General features: G+C 44.5%; 4 protein-coding genes and 1 long non-coding RNA gene across 5 annotated transcripts; 3 read left to right on the top strand and 2 right to left on the bottom strand.

Moving 5' to 3' along the window:
- Positions 1-24: 24 nt before the first annotated feature.
- LOC118505843 (cAMP-regulated phosphoprotein 19) lies at positions 25-2,964 on the top strand. Its single transcript, XM_036042203.1, has 3 exons — positions 25-469; positions 1,265-1,397; positions 1,479-2,964. Exons 2-3 carry the CDS (start codon positions 1,326-1,328, stop codon positions 1,803-1,805), a joined length of 399 nt encoding a protein of 132 aa, XP_035898096.1. The 5' UTR covers positions 25-469; positions 1,265-1,325; the 3' UTR covers positions 1,806-2,964.
- Positions 2,952-4,389, bottom strand: LOC118505841 (viral IAP-associated factor homolog). Its single transcript, XM_036042201.1, has 2 exons — positions 4,083-4,389; positions 2,952-3,990 (listed from the first exon to the last, which is right to left on the bottom strand). The coding sequence occupies exons 1-2, from the start codon at positions 4,086-4,088 to the stop codon at positions 3,298-3,300; spliced, it is 699 nt and encodes a 232-aa protein (XP_035898094.1). The 5' UTR covers positions 4,089-4,389; the 3' UTR covers positions 2,952-3,297.
- Positions 4,390-4,563: 174 nt separating this feature from the next.
- LOC118505842 (protein crossbronx homolog) lies at positions 4,564-5,947 on the top strand. Its single transcript, XM_036042202.1, has 4 exons — positions 4,564-4,885; positions 4,949-5,013; positions 5,093-5,196; positions 5,279-5,947. Exons 1-4 carry the CDS (start codon positions 4,818-4,820, stop codon positions 5,726-5,728), a joined length of 687 nt encoding a protein of 228 aa, XP_035898095.1. The 5' UTR covers positions 4,564-4,817; the 3' UTR covers positions 5,729-5,947.
- On the bottom strand, positions 5,794-9,100 carry LOC118505840. The gene is made up of 5 exons (XM_036042200.1): positions 7,639-9,100; positions 7,298-7,573; positions 6,907-7,209; positions 6,403-6,567; positions 5,794-6,340 (listed from the first exon to the last, which is right to left on the bottom strand). Exons 1-5 carry the CDS (start codon positions 7,768-7,770, stop codon positions 5,993-5,995), a joined length of 1,224 nt encoding a protein of 407 aa, XP_035898093.1. The 5' UTR covers positions 7,771-9,100; the 3' UTR covers positions 5,794-5,992.
- A 1,319-nt stretch (positions 9,101-10,419) lies between these two features.
- Positions 10,420-10,882, top strand: LOC118505844. The gene is made up of 2 exons (XR_004905455.1): positions 10,420-10,642; positions 10,704-10,882. It is a non-coding gene; the product is annotated as an uncharacterized LOC118505844 (long non-coding RNA).
- Positions 10,883-13,176: the final 2,294 nt, after the last annotated feature.

The raw sequence follows: 13,176 nt of genomic DNA, 5'->3' as shown, positions 1-13,176 counted from the left end.
TGGGCTGCGTCTATACCTCCTGCCAATGGGTTCAATTCTTCGCCACATTTGTTGTGAATTTTTCTCGGAACATCTAGCTTCGCTTCTCGAACCTTTTTTGTGTTGAATGTTATTACAAATATAGTAAAAAGTTGCAAAATTACACATTTTACATCTTTCCACCGACTGCTAACGCGAAAGCACAAATCAGCCATTGGTACCAACACTCCCGGTTGGCAACAGCAAACACACATCTTGGAAACCGTCCGAGGCCGTGCAAAACGCAAAGCGACAGAACTAGAACAAGAGTGCGAACAAAAAGTTACGCGACGGGAAGTAGCAGTAGCAGCAGCAGCAGCAGCAGCAGCGTACTGCGGTTTTGCGATAATATTCTAGCACGGCCGCTGAAAGCTGTGTTCCGCTGTGCATAATAGACGGTGGTAACTGTGCGAAACGGATTGTTCGTCTACGGTGCAAATACGGTTTCTGTGTAAGTAGTGTGCTGGGTGGAATAACGAAAATAGCAGCAGTTGGGGTGAAAGACACAAGCTTACGGCGGTGGCGGCGGCATCCAATGGACGTTTGTGTCCTCCATTGTCGTTTCGTCCGCGTCCTGCGTACCTCCGCCGTACGATGGGAACGGGTGCTGAAGAATACGCAAGAGGAGGAGCGTGTAACGTATGTGAAGTAGTGGAAAGATCTTGTCCTGTTTTTATATATGTGCAAACTGGGACTTTGTTATGCATCGGTGCATATTTCAAGAAACAATTGATGAAAGGCCGGATTGTGTGTCTAAAATGGCAGTACGTGTTGTCAACACTCGTGCGTCGTGAACCTTCCGATAAGAAGATAATGTTTATGTTTTCCAGTATAAAATCAACAACGAATGTTTCATGATTCAACACCCAGAATCGATGGTAATAGGATGAATATACATAGACACTCTGTCCGTACTTCGGAGGCAAGCAGCAGCTAATTGAGAAGAGTGTGCTGTACCGATACAATGCTACCTACCCGTTCCAAGGATAACCATTCTCAATGCCTTTCGAACCTTACGCTTTGCGTTGCCGTGCTTAACATAGCGCAGCGCTGGATCAAATCAGAGGGGTTATGTCAAAGGATTTACGTTTCCAAGGATACAGCACCAGCCCAGAACAAGTTCAAACGTGTTTCGGGTTTCTGCATTCAATACGAATTTCTTCCATATTTTTAGTTTTCTGCCAAATTATATATCTTTGTTTCTTGAATATTTACTAAAACCATTTCATTTTTACATCTCCTTTAGATATTTTAAAAACTAAACGACATATTTGTTTGCGATTTGGGCCTGTGAAATATCTGCCACCATGAGCGCCGAAGAGAGCACAGAACAACAGACCACTATTGCTGAAGTCGCTGAAGATCAGCAATCCGAGGATGTGAGTGTGAAAGTAGGGCCATGTTTGAACTTGTGTTCATGTACTTAACATTCGATTGCATTTTCCCATCGCCCGTTTCAGAATCCTCAGGAGCAGCAGCAGCAGCAGCAGTCTGTCAGTGAGCTGGAGAAGCAGGAGGAGGAGAAAATGAAAGCCAAGTACGGCTCAAACGCTAGCATGGGTGGTCCGCGTGGCTTAGGCGGCCATTCGGCGTTCCTGCAAAAGCGGCTTCAGAAGGGTCAAAAGTACTTCGACTCTGGTGATTACCAGATGGCCAAGCAGAAGGGTGGCGGTGTGAAGCAGGTGTTTGCGAACAAAGTCCCAACCGGCGAAGCGATACCGACACCCGAAACAGTTCCGGTGCGGAAAACCTCCATCATTCAGACTTGCAACAAGTTTCAAAGTTAAGAATGCAACAGCGCGCTGTTTTCCAGTGATCGTGGATCTAATGAAAAGGGAGCTAGTAGTGGTGGAACTGTTTGAACAAATGGAAGAGTTATGGTATTCTACACGTCGCTATTCTTTTCCTTGCGGCCTGTATTCTTGTGCATGTCGGGTTGGTCACTTGGTAGGATGATAAGGATATCCGATGTTAGATTACATTGCGAAGGGTTTTTTTTTACTGTTTTGTTCTTGGAGCAGCTTACAATACATACATACATACATTCAGTTCAACCATTTGCGCATATTGACTAACAAAACTACGTCCCATTGTGTAAGGTTAAGACGAATTTAACATTTTGTTCCACGGTCAAACTGTTGTCAAGAAGCAACTTGTTTACGAACGTTAAGCCATAAAAGCATACTTAATCAGTTTGGAAATGTTCCATCGCTTTTTTTATTCATTGTGCGAAACAAGATCCTTCAATCAATCCATGCATTGTGAGTAGGATTTGGAATGGAAAGGGGCAATTTTCATATTGGTGCATTTTTTTCCTCTCCTCATCCTTCGTTCGTAAAATTGATTAGCTCCCCCGACGTTGGACGGGTTATTGGTAAATGTATGTTTATTAATTGGTAATGTACTTGTAATCCATAGGGAATATAGTTCATGGGAAGTATCAGAAGGCAGAAGAACACGAGCAGCATCATCATCCGCATGTGTCCAGAGTGTATGTGTGTGTGTTTGCTCAATGTTCTGACTAACTGTATGTATGCTAGGGATGTACCGAGTTTGTAAGTAAGTGTGCATTGTGCTAGCAGCGGCCCCGCATTGTACCATCTTCAGTCGCGCGAGTCCTGCAATTCCCGAGAACACGAAGAAGATAGCAGTAGAGTGTAAGCTATTCAAATGCTACGTGGCAGGAAGCAATGATTAGGCGTAGATTTGTACGATTGCACCGCGAATAAAATCTACAACGATTACTACACGTTCATTGGCGTAGAGGCATCTTAAAAACACACACGCGCGGGGTCGTCGCCGTGAGTGAGAAGGATTTGGATTACAGCGGTGGAAGCACTCACAAATAAAAACCGGATGGTAGCAGGTATTTTGTTAAGCAATCTGACTATATCGATAAATTGTTAAAATGGAGAAAAATACATGAATGTGAGTCAGAGGTAACGACAGGATATCTTTTATATTTGTTTATAATTGCGAAAGGTATCGATCCTGATAAATTTGCGTCACTAGTTGATTTAAAAATACCAATATTCATCCTCAGCCGGATAGTTCGTACAACATGGTTTATTTTTCTCGAGTTTTGTCTTACTCTTTCTTTAAGTGCGTTAATATGCATCTTAATATTCGGTGCTGAGTTCAATTTTTGCATAAATAACCAATTCCCTGAACATGATCGACACATGTCACGCACGAGTATCAATAAATAGCAGATAACTTTATTAGATTTTGTAGAAAAAATGCCGCCATACGTTAATTCTCCACAACCCTGCTCTACCTCTACCAATCGTTATTGTCCGACAGTTCGGCAAACATCTTGTCCTTAATCTTTCGCGACTCCCGTGGATCCTCCTTAATTTGGCTTTCGATTGCTTTCGTCTGTCCGAGCATATACTCCAGCTCTTCGTACGTTAGATTAGGTCCGCCCAGCTCAACTGACCCGATGAACTGTTTCTTCAGCTGACCCTCGTAGTACACGAATATGGTCGGCACGTTCCGTTCCGGGTAGTTGGCGATGCACGTGGTTGCGATTGCACGGACAAACTTTGTCATGGGAAAAGCGGTGGCCAGCTGCGTCAGGTGCTGATTGATCAACGCACAGAATGGTATGCCACGGCTGTACAGGTGCAGCACCACGTAGATGCCTTCGCCTGCCCTTGTCACTTCCTCGACGTAGTCTTGGCCAGAAATTTCGCGCACCGTTCCGAAACGGGCTCTGCTAGCAGCCGCCTGCATTTCTGCGATACGCTTCTGCCTGTACTGTTGCAGTACCGCCTCGTCTTCCGAGTCTTCCAGCTCGTCCAGCTCGTCCAGATCTAGCTGGGACAAATCTTTCCCATTCTGCTTCTCCGCGATGGTGCTTTCGATCATGCCGATAATTTCATCTTCGGTAATTTCCTTCTCCTTGGGCTTCTGCGGTATAATGCCCTTCGCGCGGAGAATATCATTCCACTCGGTATCTTCGTTCGGGTCCTGCAAGTGGATGGGAATCGTTGGATCAAACGAGGTCATCGATCAAATGCAACTTTTTGCAACCATAAATGGTCATTGTTTTTTTAACTAGCCTGCATTCTCGATTAGCGGGAAGTTTTGAAGTGAAGAACTAAACTAGGCCCAGCTGATGGACTGGGTTCTGGTAAATCCTCTCTATTCTACCGTTCGAAGTGAGATCACTTTGTGTAGGAAAGCTGTATTTTTAATAAGATACACGTTCCGAAAGGCGACGATGCGTGCGGCCACCACACGGTGTTGTGAGTCAACCAACGTGATTTTGACGGGAAGATTTATGTTATCTATTTTTATTGAACGTTAGCCACTGACGTATCCAAGATTGAGGGCGAGCGATTTTAAAACTTAATTTAAGTATTTACGTAAAAGAAGAGCTTTTCAAACCCGCTGTTAAACATCAATATCGTTGGCGACGGACAAAATGCGTAAAAATTGTATTTCAATTGTTTGTCATCCACGCGATTACAATTTGTCCCCAAAGTTTATTTGACAGACTGCATGTGTGTGTGAGAGAGCGAGTCTGCTGAATTGTAAACGTCAAAGTAGTCCGTAGGCATTCCACACCAGCCAGATGTTTGTTTTGATTATAATTTTAAAGCGCGATAGATTGCACACCAAGTTTTAATTATGATTTTAGCGTAGTACAATGAGTGTTTACAGCTCGACGAAAGGGAACGAAAGTACAAACTGAACGGCCGTGCAGTGATCATACCAAGCCGCAACGCAGCTTCAGCAATTAATTAGCAACTCTTCTACTCACGCATCACCACACACTTCCTGCACCAAGCGCGATGACTCTCGACGCGAACGATAAGCTTTTGGAAACAGTCCTGCAAGAGTACAAAATTTTAGCCGAATAGTAAGTATACCTTCAACTGCTTTTCGCTCAATTACGCCATATTAACACTTGCATTGGTTTCAGCGAGCGGCTACAGAGCGAAGATCTTGGTGGTATTTACGTAACTCCGTCGTACGAAAATCCCTTCCGTAAGTGGCCAGCTTCAACTTCCGCGTGTACGATAAAGCACTCCCTTTAGCGCAAACGTTTTCCTTATTTTCAATCCAGTTTGGTTCGGCGTTATATTCGTGCGCAGTGGTGTGTACAAAGATGGTGTGTTCCGGTTCACCGTAACTCTTCCCAACCGATTCCCCAACGACAGCACTGTCCCGGTAGGTACTTCCCGTGCACGTCACTGTAATGCTATTTTATTCTACGAAGCATCCTCATATTTTCAAAACGGTTCTTTTGCAGACAATAACGTTCCAAAGCGACGTGTTTCATCCGCTGATCAATCCAGCCGATGGAGTCGTAGACCTGTCGGAAGCATTTCCCAAATGGCAGGCGGGCGATAGTCACATCTGGCAAATGCTGAAATTTGTACAGTTCATGCTACAAAATCTGGACGACCATCCGGTACAGTCGAGCCAGGTGGCGAACAACGAAGCGTACGAACTGATGATGGAAAATCGCACCGAATTCCAGCTGCGCGTGGAACAATGTGTAGAGGAAAGTCAACGAAAGCTGTACGATCAACCCACCCATCCGGATCGGTTCTACATTTGTTTCGACCAGTTCAATCCCGACGTGCACGGTCCAGCGCTGGAATCGATGAAGGAATGCAAAGCAACGGAAGTGACGACTCCACCGTCGTCCGGTTTGTCCTGGGTAAGGAAAGGTTTATATCAACCGCTAAGTAAATGAGTGAGTGACATTTACCCGGATCCCATTGGTCCCCTGAAGGGACGAAAACTAACAAAAAAAAAACATCGTAGTTAAATAATTTTATTGTTTTATTCCAACGTTAAATACACTCGGCGAGTCACAGACATATGTTTGGTAAACTACTTACTAATACTTGTGAATGCTGCAAAGAATGTGCTAATAAAACGCGTAACGCACTACCAAGATTTTAAACATAAACCCTAACACGCTCGAACGATGAATTGGCGCGGTGACGTGTTGCCGTTACGTTCGGCTGTACTTGCCGAGATGCAATCGTTTGGCGCGGCGGTTTGCGATAACGCGTCGTATGATATCGATGATCGCTATGCCAAGGACGGAGAAGAACAAAATTGCAGCACCGATGGCTATGTTGCGGAAGCCAGGATACGCCTGTCCAAAGTCCAGCTCGCTGATGTGGATGTGAATGTTTTCCGGCTTCGCCACAATACCCTTCGGCGGTGCTTTGTCCACGATGTTGTTGCCTTCGTTGATGTTTGGTAGCATCGGTGGCAGCACGGGTGGTTGCGTGTCGTACAGATTGACCGGCAGTGCATACTCTACGTGCGTTTCGGTAAGCTTGGTTTCAATCACCTAGGAACGGGAATTTTCGTTAGTTAGAATAATCGATGTAAAACCTACCAGAAAACACATACCGCAGCTTCAACGGCTGATAAAGATCGCGACCAACCGTAACCCTCCTCGTCGGTGTACACGGTAACCAACTTGGCACGGAACTCGCGGTAATCGCGACCTTCGGATCCGACGACGGTAATGTTTATAGTGGAGTAAGGGCTCATGTAACGAATCGCATTAATGGTCTGTAACAACAGAAGGAATCGCAATTAAAGCCAATGGCCAATGACGTCGGCAATGTTTCTATCGATCGACTTTCCGAATTAGTAGCATATAAAAATACAGCGCTTCCCACATTTGCTGCTGGTCCGATTCCAGCGCTTAGCTAATTTGATACATATATCGTACCGGTATCAGTTCGGCACGTTCGGTGGTAAAACCATTAGGCTTTTACCACCCCGTCCGCCGTGGTACATCCCTCGGTAGATAAGGAGATAAATCGTTCCGAGCAGCATATGACAACCGGAATGACACATACACCCGATCCGTGATACCCCCATTATCAGACACGGCAGCGAACCTACCTTAAAATTTCTGCTGTAGTACGTCTCGCCGGCGACCAGCTTGTACGTTTCCGTTTTGCCTCGGAACACAGACAACGGCACACCGTGCGTAACGGTCGCCGGTAGAACGTACTCGATGCGTGTATCCGCCAGATAAGAAATATCCTGATCGACGTACTTGTACGCGGGTTCGCGGTTTTTCAGTGTAGCGTACGCCAAAATCGGTGTCCCGAGATGGGTGGAGTTGCGCCACTTCTTGTACACCAGATCGCGCAGCTCGTACCGTTCCGGGAATTTCTCGGCTAGCAGCAAAATTGATCCCTCCTGTTGAGCACAATGAAAGAGCACCCACAAAACACACCAGATGATTGATTTATACTACCTGCTACGGCTGCTCGTGCTGTACACTTACCACAGTGCCGCTATCAGTAGCGCACGATTTCGTCGTTACGTCATAACTGCAGTACTCGGCGTAGTCTTCGTCCCCGGCGCCCTTGCCAAGGTAGCGGCTGGATGATCCTAGCTCGGCCAGATTGCCAAAATTGCCGACCGGTATCCATAGCAACACCTCGGTCGTTTCATTGCCACACAGATTCTCGACCGTACGATCGCTGTACTCGTTGCTAAGCGACTTGACGCCGATGCTGAGCAGGGACGAGTTGGTGCCACAGATTTCACTCAACAAGGACTGTCCGTAGAAGCACAAACATTCAGACACGTGTCGTTTCCATTACGCAGGCCAGCTGTACTTACCTTAACGTTTACTTCCAATCGGCTGTTTATCAGAAATTTGCTATTCTCGTTGGAGGATGTTGCGAAACCGACGGTCGAGAGCAGCACTGCCGCAGCAGTCAACAGGTACAACTGGGCGTTACCGAGAGCCATCGTGGTAGCGGACGGACGGATGGAATTACACACGGATCCGCAATCTCGTTCCGTATCGCAGCGAACGGATACTTCTGACTGACTGACTCGGTCGGCACCTCGAATCGATACGCGAACTACAAAAAATACACTTCACCCCCGGTGGGTGGTAATTGGCGGGCCGGGTTAAGGAGGGGTGGTAAATGGCGCACCGTTATCTGTTCGCAGCGCACGAACGGATCTGGCCAACTTTCTTACTACAAACCGAAAAAATCCGCAGCAAATGATATTGACCTAACCGCGGAGCCGTTATCGTCAAATGACGAACGATTAATCCTACGGCACTGATAGCACGATACCCGATGGGTTTCATCAACACAGGGAAAAAGAACTGAATCCAGCCGTGCCAGAATGCAACAGCACGCCGTTCGCCCGTCCAAGCAAGCGCTGCAAGAAGGACGTTTTGTGTGTGTGTGTGTGTGTGTGTGTGTGGATTGCCGTGATTTAATTTTTCCGAAGCTCGATTTAGACGAACACCACTGGGCACCACCTGCTGGTACAATAATTCCTGGAGCACGCGTACGATGTCCTCGATGGCAGGCGCTTCACGCTGATAAAAAGTTGCGAAATCCAATCAGTAGTAGTAGCATGTCCACCACTTGAGCTCATCGGGCACCAATCGTCCAGTTTCTTACGGGATTAGCGCAGGTTGCGAGTACTCCAGCTGGCACTTGATCGATGTGCCAATTCTGCGTTTTGCACACACTCGCGATTGTGTTGTGTAACCATGGGCGACGATCAGACCGTTCAATGCTTAGCTCTCGTCGCACGCAACTGCTCGACTGCTGATGGTGCAACGATGCTGCAGCCGTAAGAAGACCGTGTACCGTGTGCGGCCGTGTGATTCACCAGACAGAAATTTGAAATGGAAAGCCATCCAAACCGTGTGTTTCCATTTTGCGCTATTCAAATTATCACTTCCGCCGCCGGTTCTTAGTGTGGTCGTATCAAGCCAACCGAATCCCGAATGCTTGGAGAATCTTCGACCCCCTGCTTTACCTTGCGCGTTTGAAACGAGACGTGCGCGCGATTGGCGCTGCTGCTGCGTCCTCCGCTTATCAGCTTTCACGTGAAGCATTGCGGGGAGACAGAATCGTCGATCAGGAGCAGGAATACAATTATCACCCTTGACGATTGTCGGGTGACGGTGATGAGTTATAAAACGGGTGGGTCAATACCGGCCGAAACCTCGCGCCAACTTAATCTGCAGTCGGAACTAAGTGACGTACAATCGATAAGCGGGCGTGGGGAAATTATGAGCCTGACTGGTAACACACTTCCCCGCCGGGCAGTCGGAAGAGCATCATAATTCGACTATTGATTATTCGTTGGTTGGAAGAAATCTGGCCGGCACCATCTTGCCACCGGTGTAAGCTGCCCGGGGAGATAACCAGTTTGAAGTGACTGTGGAATTCTTGCAGACATTCACACCCCCCCCCCCCCCCCCCCCCCCCTGGTGGCTACTCCACGAGGAGATGGACCTGATAATGAGGCGTGAGTTCAGGACCAAAATAGTGATGCGCGTCACACGTTGGAACTGGATCCAACGTGATGGTATACCGGGGTATCTGCATCGGACAGACATGAACAGTGGTGTGATTGATGATCTCGTGCGACAGACTGCATACACGGTGCCCGTCATTTTTAGCCAGGAGTTCAATTAAGCATTCATTTATCTGTGCTGGGAATTTGAAACAAAAATATTTGTTGTTTTACCTCGTACTAACATGTGATAACGAATACATGATAAGTATCAACAACACGACAATCAAAGACCAATCAAAGCAAATTATGACTTTCCAACTGGAAATGATGCTGGGAATTTACCCGGTAACTGGTTAGTCCGCTCTTTGTACTGAAGGACGGTCTGGACGTGATTTTCCACGCGCCTACCACTGAACCGCTGGACCACCCCAAACTAAGTCTTCACAACAACGCAACCAGAACGTTAGCATATTGGGTGTTAATCACTAATCAACTTCAAGTTCATCAGCCTGAATATTCCGGATTTTAAAATGGTGCTCTATGCAACGCTAAAATTCAAGACCATGTTCACCTTGTTTCAGCTTTTCACTCTCATACACTAATTTAATTACTTGCTATTGCAATCTAGGCTAATTTCCGAAATTAGCAAGATCCGGCAAGCGTGATCCCGCACCGCTTGTATACAACGATTGTGACGCATTTCGCTGTCGGTTCTTGCGATTGTTATTGAGGAATTGAGGAAAAATTGAGGCAATTGAGGAATTGAGTGGTGTATTTCTGCTACAATTAAGAAATCATGGCATTTAAACGTAAGTTATTATGAATTTCTGCATTTGAATACCCGTGAAAGCACGAATATAGAGAAGAGATTGGGGTACATCCCAAATAGCCAAAAATAATGAAATCGAACTATCGTGCTGCTTGAGGGCTGCTTAAGGAAAAAACGTACCAGTGCCGAACTTTGAAGCCAGTTAAAAAGAGCGTGGAACTTGATGGAACTATGAAGCTTTTCTAACTTCACTTGGAACTCGATGGAACTATGAGGCTTATTAACAAACGACGAATAGTCTTCACCCGAACTATGCGGCTTGTTAAGAAGCATACGGTACTTCATGGAACTTTATGCCCATTTAAGAATGAAAGATGGCCCTTCAAGTTGTTTGTTTACAGAATTATGTCAATAGAACATTGATATCTGCCATTAAGCGTCATTAGAAGAAAAAATCATTGTGTGGAAATATGTATTTCAAGTGTATGAAAAAATCAGGAAACTTATATAGAAAGCGTGCTAAAATTATGCGTGAGCTGTTTGAGAACGGAAACGACTGCGAAATAATCGATAATACAGGTTCGTCAGTGTAGTAATTTACTTTTGAGACTATGTTTTTATATTCTATTTCTTCTTTTAGAATCAACAAACTTTGATCATGCGGTTGAACAAATACCCGACAGTTCCAGTTCAGAAGATGATGAGTGTGGGATCCTGAGTATGAATGTTGTGGTGTGAGTGCGGAACGGCAATGGATGAGAGGCCGCCAGTCTTAGTTAAATGCTGAATAAAGGAGGCTGTGTTGCGTGAACTGGTAAACGGCGTGTATAGTGCATTAATGGGAAGGGAAATGCGATATCACAATGAGCAATAATAGCAGATTCACCAGCCAGATGATGCAAATCAGTTCGTCCATCCATTCACTGTCCACACACTCTACCGGCCTTTCTTTGAAGACACTTTTATACATGTCGTAAATGTTTTCGTGATTTTCCTCTACACATGCTCAGTTTATTCAACCGATCCTTTTGTCGTATATTCGGCCACAACAAATTCGTCGTTCCCTTGCTCGTCCCCTGGACCCAAGGTTCAGGAACCGCTAACAGCTCCTTATGCTCTCTGTTATCCACTGTTTCTTCGATATTGAACGGCACCTTTTAAGTTTTGTAATGCAATGTCTGTAAGATATAGATCAACTATAAAAATTAATAATAACGAAGGTTTTAAATATACCTGCGATTTATCTTACCTTACACTTTTTGCGTCTACTCGGACTAAGTGCTGGGTGTAAAGGCTTTCCTATCCGGGATTTTTGTTTACGATTTTCTCCACTTGCCAAAATTCTCTATTGTTGTGCCATTTCATTCTGTGTTCCTCTTATATTCTCACCGCTCGCTGCCCTTCTCCCCTTATTGATCCAGCGATCGACACCATGTTTGTGCATGCTAAGACTGGTTCCAAAGGCCCAATACAGTTTGTTGGATTTTTTTGTCGCTGTCGCTTCGGTACGCATGATACAAATGTGCAAAGCATCGATGAGTAACCCTCAGAAAAGAAAAGTTAGAAAAAAACAGAAGTGTACAACAATAACATATGGAACAAAACCTTACCGCTTCGAATGTTCGATGATTGCTGCTTAACTTCTTTTTGTCTAGGTAGAGCATGATGAGCAACGACAGAACTATTGGTACAAACGACAAAGGCAGCGCTCTTCACGCAGGAAATACCATGTTCAATTCTCAATAATAGGGACGTTAATATAAGATGCAATACCATAATACACTCACTACACTACTACCAGAACTACCTGCCATACGATATAAAAATATCTGATAACAAATCATCAATACACACAACCATACAAGCGGTAATGTCGCTACCCACAAAGTCACATTTTTTACCACTTTTTTGCGGTTATCTCGAAACAGACGATTTGCTTGAAAATAAAAAGCGCATAAAAACTTTCTTTAACGGTTTGAAATACGATAGCTGCTTAAGGCCCGGTTAAAGGTACGTCGAACTATGACGCTGCTTATCTACTGCAAAAGACGTACTAGATCAGCGATCTTTAGCGTGCTGAAATTGGCTGCTTAAGATAATTTGGCTATTTGGGATGGCTACTGGTCACGGCTATATGGCTGATAGAATACATTATGGTGGTGTCCCTATGAATCTACTATTTTTTGTAGTGCTTTTTGCTATTCTATTTGTAACATTTTTGATTAACAACTTTATAAAGTCAACGTATATTGCTGTTGAAAATCGCTACACGTTGTCAGTTCGTTCGTTTCAGTCCCTTTTTTAAATTTGAATTTTTAAGTAGCGCTCTAGCGGCCACTAGCGCAAGCTTGTAGTTTGCGATTGCAACGGGTACCCAACTGACAATAATATTTTTCTACAGTCCTTAACACAACTATACAAACACCTGTTTTTTTAGAATAAAATAAAAACTAGAAGAGTCAGCTACAACTGATATTCTAGTAAGTTGTAGAGAATTACACACATTTTAAAGAAAAAAGTATAATTTTACACTCACTATAATAATTTGTTTTGGCACATGCAAAATTGCTCCATATAACATAGCTATACTAACACCTTCAGATAATATTTTTCTCATCTATTATAATAATTTTAAAAATCTTTCAAAACTACAAGTAGCTCAAAACAGCCTTTTTTAACGTAAATAATTTTTTGAAGTCCTTTTAGGCCATCCACACGGACAGAGGAGGTGTAGTAGGCCCAAATTGAGATGGAGTGATGGCTTTGATGCGTCCGCCAAAATGCCTGGGATTATTGGCAGAGGACTGCGCTGAACCGTGAGCGGTATCGAGGATTGTTACAGCAGGCCAAGACCGCAAAGCGGTTGTAGCGCCTGATAAGTAAGTAAGTAAAGTAAATTTTTGACGTAATTAAGTAAACGGATATAGCTTCCTGTCGTACAGTTTTTAAGCGAAAGACACGATTTTTTCATATTTAGATTTTTGGTATTTTTTATATGTAATGTATTTATCCAATTTTTTATGAATTAAAGCAGTTTTGATAACCTTTCCAATGATGTATTTGTATTCGATATGTGACACCCATGAGCAGTGATAGAAATTGATAAGCAAAGC

Source organism: Anopheles stephensi, chromosome 2 (assembly GCF_013141755.1).
Source record: "Anopheles stephensi strain Indian chromosome 2, UCI_ANSTEP_V1.0, whole genome shotgun sequence".
Lineage (NCBI taxonomy): Eukaryota > Metazoa > Arthropoda > Insecta > Diptera > Culicidae > Anopheles > Anopheles stephensi.
Note: the sequence above shows the minus strand (reverse complement) of the source record. Positions and strands in the feature narration are given on the sequence as shown.